Raw genomic sequence first — 9,423 nt, forward strand, 5'->3', positions numbered from 1 at the left:
AGCACCCCCAGGTCCTTTTCCGCCAGGCAGCTTTCCAGCCACTCTTCCCCAAGCCTGTAGCGCTGCATGGGGTTGTTGTGGCCGAAGTGCAGGACCCGGCACTTGGCCTTGTTGAATCTCATACAGTTGGCCTCGGCCCATCGATCCAGCCTGTCCAGGTCCCTCTGCAGAGCCTTCCTGCCCTCGAGCAGATCAACACTGCTGCCCAACTTGGTGTCATCTGCAAACTTACTGAGGGTGCACTCAATCCCCTCGTCCAGATCACTGATAAAGATATTAACTTAACTACAAATCACACAGAAGAGTTGAAGATGATACTCCTTGGTGTGTAATCATAGTTTGGGTTGCATAGGGAATCCAGGTGTTGCACTGAGGAGATTTTTGTGGCCTTTAGTTAGTTAGCATGCTAGAGACAGAAAAGCCCTATTTTCACTTCACTTTTTCCAGCAGTCATTAATACCATGCCTGAGGCAGACACGAATCAACCATTGTTCCTTCGAAGTTAAAAGCTGCTGGGGCTCACTGTTAACAGAGATAGTAAAACATCTATTTGCACTTTTGCACTTCCAATTTGACTCTGCTGGTGAAACTCAGACAAGAATTCACAGCAGATGGAGTTGGGTACTGTATAATTTAAATAGTAATGCAGCCAGACCAGCGGGTGGCCTGATTGTGAGTGTTTACTGTTTACTGTGATTCTGAGTGATTTTGTTCTGCTGTTCTCAGCTAGTTGTGCTGGGTTTACAGCATGAAGCCCTCGTTAGCGTTAATGGTAATTCTGCACTGGAAATCCTGGAAAAAGAAACTGCATGGAGCCATTGCCTGATGCCGCGAATGCTGTAGCGAAAGTCTGTAGAAATTCATAGCACGGCCAAATGTGAGATATAAGGGCAAGTCATACACAGTAAATGGTAGATGCAAAGAGCCAGAAAAGTATTTTAAAAGCTCTCTGAGGCATTTTTCTCTCCTTCTTTTAACGAGCCTATAGACTGTCCTAACAATAATGACTGGTTGCTGTTAAGGGTCTGTCTCTGGACCAGCTACGAGTTCCAGGAATTGGCCATGTGACATTACTTCTGTGGCTTAAAAGCACAGCTTAAGCTGTATTATGAGAAAAAGAAAATCATTTCAGCAACATGCTGGTATTTTTTGCCTTCAGTGGTTTTGGTGGGGGGGAGAAGGTAAATTGAGGAGCATTGATATACGCAGGCATATGATTTATTACCCCACCAGGATGCTGAAAAGGTATAAGCCCCTTGAAAAGCATGTTCTGAAGGGCAGCTAAAGGAGTAGGGAAGACTGGAGGACTGACCTGTGGTGCAGTTGAAATTTTATTTGCTCATTATCGTAAAGGAAGCTGTGGTAAGTTTTTTGCCAGCAGACAACATGGAGCTAGAAAATAAGAAGTCCAGGATGACATTTAGAGAGTGGTATAATTTTGCAGCAAGCCATCAGACTCACCTGCATTCTTTTCACCGTTGGTTATTTGTATTACCCCTCTTCATTTCTCCAGCTCTCTTTTGACTTCAGAGAGTAGTCACAACCTGCTTATTCTGAGTGTGCAAGCGTGATATGAAGCCCCTTGGGAAAAGCAAATGTGCCACCCTAAGAGGTGAATTGTATTTTAGGGACTAAGTTACAAATTTTGCTAAGGGTACCTTAAAAATGGGCATGAAGAGGTGGAATGCCAAAGATTCTATCTTTAAGACCCAGGCATAATCAAGTAAACAATGACTCTACTTCTCCTTGGCATGTCATTTATTTACTAGTCTTCTGTTGATACACATGTATACTTACAATTCTGTTTGCTGTAGAAGGTAAAACTAAAATTTGTTTTCTATGCTAGCTGTTGTTTTTTCGTTTATTTTTCTCTTGAAATAGGAGATATCCTTCTTGTTAGATCTGAATTCTGTGCTTCAGCTTCCCATGATTGTAAAGCACATAGGATTTGTGTTCAAACCAGGCCTGGCTCCATCCTAGGGAGCAATTTCACTTTACAAAATCAGCTTATAATTACCTAAAATTTGCCACAGGAATTTGATTATGTTTTTTAAATGCTTTCCCCTTTAAAAGAAACTGACTGTGGAAGGGGAAGTCCAGATTTAAAAACTGAAGGTTAGTTTTGTGTTGTTTGGAGGAAGGGATAGAGAGGCTACTGCAATACAAAGTCCGGGATCGTGTGTGCCCGACTTCTCTGTGTATTTGCAGAATACCACCCTTCATGCAGAAGTGGCAGGACATTTTCCTCTTATTTGTCTCAGTTCCTGGATTTTACAAGTTGATGTATCCCTTTCTCTCCAGGCAGCAGCCAACCAGAGACAAGATTTCCATGCCATATTGGGAAGGGTTCTAATGATGTTTTCTGTGATCTTTGTCATTACTATATGGTGCAGCAAAACTTTCCCTGTGTTGTGACAAAAAGCTGTGCTAATGATAACAAACTATAGTTCTCCCTGCTACCGCAGATGACTCAAAGTTTAATTCCAACTGTTAATGTAATGGGCACATCCAGAGAAAGCTTTCAGCAACAGAGCATTTTGTAACTGGCATCTCGCTGTTAAATTTGTCTCTCTAACCTGAGTCTTGCTGATTTTTTTCAGGGTACCACATGTCAGTAAGTAGAACTCCGTAGATAGACACACAGTCAGGATGAACAGGATAGAAAGTCTTTCCGTGACTGTTGAAAGATAACACGATGGGGTATATCATAGTTGGTCAAAGCAACAAAACAAAGAGACTTCAAAAAAAAAAAAAGGAGGGGAGAGAAGAAAAGAAAAGACAGAGGGAAATGTTCTCTTTCACTTCCCCTGAGCAAACATGTAATTTCCATGATTTCTTTTTAATGACTCTCTTCTGAAGCTAGTAGGTACTGATTTATGAAAAGCTGTAAAAGATCAGGTGGAACTCTGCAGGACGTCGTTTACAGCTGCGTGGATTGCAACCATCTAATTTGTCTAGTAAAGTGTGAGCTCATGGTGCACATCACCCAGACCATAAATTTCATGTTCAGACCTTCTGTCTAGGGGCTGGGTCAGGGGGAAAAAAACTGCCGATGTGTGCAGATGCTCTGAAAGCCCAGCTTTCCCTTGGTGCATGCGAGGAGACATCACAGACTCTTCACAGTGAGACAAATTCCTGTTCATTGATAAACTGTCCAGATGTCCTCTCTGAGGAGGAAAGTAACTAATTTTTGTTTGGAATCCTACAAGGAGAAAAATGATACTTTACAGTGCTGGTTATTCTGAGGTCACTTGCATTAAAATTAGGTCATATTTTTTGTCCTGATGATACTTTGACCCAAGTAATAAACATAAAAGCTCTTTTGGGCCACTCTAATTCCTAATCCTAGAGACCTGTTCTATTTCAACTAGTTTATACTTCTTTTTTTTTCATTAGTGATTCTTGAGTCAGGCCTTGTTTTATTAGATTTAAGTTGAAAAGACATATTAGGCTGGAAAAAAAAATCTCCATGCTTTATCACTAAGAACACTTCATAAATACTCTTAATAAATGTCTTGGGATTCCAGATGCTATACCCAGAAAACTATAAATAAAAAGCATTGGCTCTTCGTGGGACAAACAGTAGTCAGAGAGATGCAGACTGTACAGCTACTGAATAAAAATGTTTTGGGCCTGATGATCTAACCTAAGCCTTTAACTGGAGGGCGTTTAAAGCTGTATATCATGTAGGTGCCTTAGATCTGTTTTTAGCATGAGAACAGTAACCTGAAGTGTGCTGCACCTTCTGTCCTCAGCTCCATCTTTGTGTCAGTGCAGCCATGCTGTGCTTTCCCTTCTTTACTGTTTTTGGGGCAGAGCAGGTTTCTGGTGTCTTCTGTCATTCTCCTTTCTGTCTACAGCTGTTCCCAGGATGTGAGGTCCATAGTTGATGCCAGTGATCACGGTCACTTGCAACAGCTCCTTGTCCTGGCTGGGCTCCGAAGGGAAGGTAGTCAGGCGAAAGGTGCCTGATCAGGAGCATCGCTGCTCTGAGACCTCGTGAAAATTTATGGTGAATCTACAGCAGTGTTATGTTCATTTGTAGTTTTGAAGTTAAGATATTTCAAGCATCTAATGAGCTCTTTAATTATGGCCTGCAATCCTAGAAGGGAAGAAGATATTAAAATAACTTCCTGAGCCTGAAAGAAATCAGCTGATTGATAACAATTGGCAAAACATCAGAAGTAAAAGGCGCTGTTTAACATGTAGGAAATACCAAGAGTTATTGTTCAGCAAAGCTATGTTGTTCTTTTCTTCAAAGGTAAAAGGTAAAAGTCTCGGTATAACTGATGTGGTATCTCCTGATTCCAGTGTAAGTCAGATGTACTGCAAGGGTATGCTATTGCAGTGCTGCTGATCTTGATGAAACTTAATAGACTTGTGTTGGGATTGAGAAGTTTTGTTTGGATTTTCTAGGCTGCTTATTCACTGGTATTTAGACACTTTGTTCTCTTTGGTGCCTTTACAATGTCTCCCTTTATGTTTTTTCCAGGGCTCAGAGACGGCTTGGGTTTGGGGTGAAGAGGGTGTTTTACAATCCAGATCAGTTCTCCAGTACCAGTAACTGTCACCTACTCGTTACCCTGCGTAGTCACTGCCTTTAAATTACGGTGTTAGTCTAACCACCTCTCATTTTCACTTCTTTCCAGTGACAAAAGTCACTTCAGATGGATTCAGCTGTAGTAGTCAGACTCCTGTGCAGGTGATGTTTCACTAGAGCCACGGGGAAAAAGAATTATGGGGCAGAAAAATAGACTGTAAAGTTGCAGTGCTAACTGCTTTGAACATCCTCTGGTTCAGTCTCCTGTGCTCGTGAGTAGCACCATCGTAGTAGCACAGCTTAAGCACATGCTTAGCTTTAAGCCTGAGATTGACATCCATAAGGTACTTTACTTAAAATGGAGCATGTATGTTTCTGAATGGGAGCTAAAAAGCTGTCCAGTATGGACATATGTTTGTCAGCGGAGGGAAAAATGCAGAAATAGAGTTGATGTCTCTAATAACATCTGACTAGTTGAGGAAGTCATTATTGTACTAATTAGCACTAAGAGAGAAAGGTAACTAGAATTATTAAGATCTCTTGTCAATAGAAAGAAATTACTGATCGTATTGCTATTCAGGGGCTTCTCACACCTCTTAGAACAAATAGCAAGTTGGTGAGGAGGAACAGCTGAGAACAGGCTCACCTCTCTGAGAGCTGGACGTCTTCTCCAAGCTGTTTGCCTGGAAGACCTGTTTCAGAGAGGACAAACCCCCTGCCTGGAAATGCGTGTGTGTCTCCGTGGACTGCAGCAATAGTTCAGAAAACTAGCTCAACCTATTTGTGGTATTTTTAGATGGCTAAAATGAGGTGTGGTAGAGCCTGACTCTAGTGACTTCATGGGGAAGGGCTGGCATTTATTTTCAGTCTTGATGAGCTCAAATGAGAAGTTACAGTATGCTCACAAGACCATGAAAACAAGAGTATTTGTACCAGACAACCGAATTTCTGTATCAATATGGGAGCAGCTATTTTTGCCGTTTGTAATATGCGAAGTGCGGGGTCAGCTGCAATATATTCCTTCTTGATAAAAAATTATACATTTAATCATTATTTTGAGAAGGATATTTTTTTCTCAGTAGTTTATAGGTAGACTTATGCAGATGGAGAAAGGTTTAAACGGGCAAAGAAGCATGGACATATGTTTTGTTTGATTCATTGTGTTGGTTTTGTTTGTTTCTTAGTGGTTTCTTCATTGTTTTCTAAGTAGAGAACTTGGATGCAAATCATGTCAGTTCAGCATCCTTCATGAGCACCAAGTTAATTTCAAAGGCAGGAGATGATTCAGTTCTCACTTCTAAATTCTTTGTATGATATCCTTATGGAAGTTTCAGTCTTAGAGTGAGCATCAATTTTAAACTGGACATGGCAATTGCATTTTACATTTGGCTAAGTGTATTTAATAACAAATTTCCTCATTTCTGCCTCTGTGCACTGCAGAATGCAAGTCTCGTGCGGTTGCATTTGTCTCACAAATTGACTTAACATTTGATTTTTAGACTTGATACAATTTTTTTTTAAAGCCACTAGTGTCTCATTATTTGTGCTTCTAACTTAGTAGCAGCATTTAGGATTTGTCAGTGGGCTGCAATACTCTGAACATTTAATATGTGTAAATTCTACCAATGTGCTCAACTTGGAGTCTAGAGTGTGCATCGTTTGTGTGTTGTTTGGGACTAGGTGACTCGCATAAATACAATCTAAATTAGGCTCGTCTTTGCTAACGCTTCACACATTAAATTGTAAGGTAACAGTACACTTCATGAATTGGTGATGCTTCAGTGATTTCAATGTGGGCATGAGAAGCTGGCGCTCTTAAGCAAGATGATTGCGCAGTGTTCGTCAGAGCTGCCAGCGTGAGTACGTGTGGTGGCCTTAGCAGCAGATAACTTCCACAGACGAACAGAATAGCTGCGTCTAGCCTGGAAGCTCCTGCCGATGCCAGTGCTAAGTTTAGACACACAATAAATCCATACGTATACCTGCTCCCTAACTTTCATCACATTTTTTTTTTTTATTTCAGGCCATCAAATCTTCTCCTGGACCAAAGTAACATTGACATTTCAGCCTTCCGCACGACAGGTGATTGGCTCAATGGTTTTCGGACAGGACAGTGCAAAGAAATTTTCACGGGTGTGGAGTACAGTTCCTGTGATACAATCGCCAAGATTTCTACAGAGTAAGTTTGAATTGACTACAGCTCTTCATCATTGGTTGTGGCTGGAGGTACAAGTTTAAACATAAGCATAAGAGTAGCCTTTTTATACAGAGTTTCCAGTTTTTAGCTAACATATTCTTGCATTTAAAAAGACAAATGTAAATTATTGTTGTAGTTGCAATACACATGCAGGAAACCTAGCTGCTCTGCTGATTGTGTGAAGGCCATGGTCCCATAGCTTTTTCTCACTGATGCCAAAGAAATTCCCAATTCCTTCTGATACAGTAGCACCGTGCATCATCTGGTACACCGGCATCACTTTATTTCACTCACAGTTTAGGAGTTTCTGTGTTGATTCTTTATATTCTGCCTTTTATATGGGGGTTTCCCCACAGCTGGCACGTGTGCCAATCTTTTCCTTATCCTGTATTCCATCAAACCAGATGAGACAGAGCAAGCACTATGTAACTGCTTTCCTCCTACATGGTAATAATTATTCAGGGGTTGAACTCCCTCCTGCTAGTTTTGACATTTAAACATGCTAAACTTGTAAATTTACAAGTTGCAAGTTTATTACATTTAAATGCAGTCTGTCTTTGTTCTTGTGATAAGGAAGAGTAGGGTAATGTTGTCTCTGCACCTGAAAAGGCATCAAGTACAGTTAGGAACTTACTGTCAAAGGAAATCTTGACTCCCTGTTGGGCTAGCTGGATACATGACAAGTTATGAAGAAGTAAGCAGCAGCTGCAGTATCGACAATTAAACACATCAATGCCGTTAATTAGTGTATTATTGCAACTATAAAAAGGCTGCTAATGGCTTTTTGTAACAATTACCCTTTGGGGACAGTGCAGAAATCCTCTAGGAATGCCCAATTTCCTGTGAGCCTGTGTTAGCCCTTCGCAAGTGTTAAACCACTTTTGTGTCGCACAAGGATCAAAGAGACAGGACGGCCTGGAGAAACGAGAGGTGACAAACAGGGTAGAAGCTGGAAGCTTGACCATGTAGCCATCAATCTCATTGCTGATACCAGAGTTAAGACGACCATTCAGAGGGCTCAGCACATAACAGCGAGATGTCAGCACCGATCAGGGAAAGCAATCAGGCTGATAGGGGGATGGAGGCGGTAGAGAGGCTCAAGATCACAGCTGGCCCAGAAGTGAACCCCTTGCCCCTAAATCCCAGTGCGTGTATCACTGGAGAACACTGTTTCATTGTCGTGTCTTCCAGGCAAGCAAACACAACAAGGCTAAATGAGTTTTTACTCTTTTTTGCGGCCTCCTGCTGTTTTCATACAATGGCTCTCAGTATTTTTCATACCAGGGTTTGTGTTTCAGCACATTGCCATACGTGGAGGCTCCTCTGATGCAGCGATACAAGACGAGCGAGTTGATTTCTGTTTGCTCACATCAGCCCTAGGAAACACAGAGACAGTACGCTCACTCACCCGGTGCATCTTCTCTTTTTTCCAGTGACATGAAGAAAGTCGGCGTTACAGTTGTGGGGCCTCAAAAGAAGATTGTTAGCAGTATCAAAGCTCTAGAAACTCATACAAAGAACAGCCCTGTTCCTGTGTAAGGTACCAAAATGATGTTGCTCAGGAGAGAAAAAAAGAGAAAAGTTTCATCACAGGGCAAAAGTGATGGCTGATAAATGGCAGAATTTAAAGGAGTTCTTTGCAACAGCTTTGGAAACGTAATGGTTGAAATTTCAAACCCACTAAGACACTCAAATATTGAGTATAAATGCCTTAAAAATAGGAGTGAACTTGTTTTCTGTCTGTTAATCCTATAGGGTGGGTGCTCTTGACTGACTGTTAATGCAGATAGTAGATTTCAAAAGAAAACAATATGTAAAAAATCCTTCCAAGTAAAAACCAGTGATACTAAAACCTAGAGCCATTTGAATATTAAGTGACTGAATAACACAAAAAAACCATGGACGTAAAAGCTGTGTATTTGATCTATACAGCAATCAAGAAGAAAGAAAGAAAGACTTGCAGTATTTTTATACAGAAGAGATCTGTAACAGGTATTTTATTTCTTTAAAAGCAAGGAAAATAGAGGACTATACCTCACTACTTGTCTGGCCATATTTACTATAATGTCATTGTAACATGCTATTTCAACTTCAGAAAGGAACACAGAAATAAAGTTTGTAGTGACTTTGAGTTAGTTGACAAAAGATGTTTGCCATTATGTTAGCTTCCCTAATTGTGTTCATTTAAATAGAAACAAGTCTTAATTTTTAAGACTTATTTATTTCCTTTTTTTTAATTATTGTTTATATTTATGCTTAAATACCTTAACCTGGCTGTATTATTGCCAAGTGCCAAATGTTATCAAAACTTCACTGGTTCAACCTGAGAAATTGTCTGAGGGTTAATTACTAGATTATTTTATACTCATAACATCATATATGAAATACAGAAGGAAAGAAAGATGGTGTTTTTTCCGGCTCTGATGCTAGACAAAGCATCTGGACTTGTTGAGATTCCTTCCATTTGCTGTGAGTGGTATTTTAACCCTGGCTTGAGTTCTGGCAGAGTTGTGTGCATATCGACCTCTAGATCAGTGTCCAGCCCGGTCAGGTACATACATCTCATTTACTTCCCAAAGGCCTCCTTCCCTGTCAAAATAAGGACCCCAGTTCTTGGGTGGTGTTCAGGTGGGAAGTTTGCCTAGCAAATATTAGAAGGAGTCAGGGTTGCATCCTGCGTTAACTG

At 40.8% G+C, this 9,423-nt stretch overlaps 1 protein-coding gene across 1 annotated transcript in view; it reads left to right on the forward strand.

The window, feature by feature from the left end:
* EPHA3 (EPH receptor A3) overlaps positions 1 to 8,276 on the forward strand; it is a 231,713-nt gene extending 223,437 nt beyond the window's left edge. The window contains 2 exon segments of the mRNA XM_009323937.1: positions 6,564 to 6,719; positions 8,171 to 8,276. Of these exon segments, the coding sequence (XP_009322212.1) occupies positions 6,564 to 6,719; positions 8,171 to 8,276 (262 nt within the window).
* The last annotated feature ends 1,147 nt before the right edge of the window (positions 8,277 to 9,423 follow it).

Source organism: Pygoscelis adeliae, unplaced genomic scaffold (genome assembly GCF_000699105.1).
Source record: "Pygoscelis adeliae isolate BGI_AS28 unplaced genomic scaffold, ASM69910v1 Scaffold124, whole genome shotgun sequence".
Lineage (NCBI taxonomy): Eukaryota > Metazoa > Chordata > Aves > Sphenisciformes > Spheniscidae > Pygoscelis > Pygoscelis adeliae.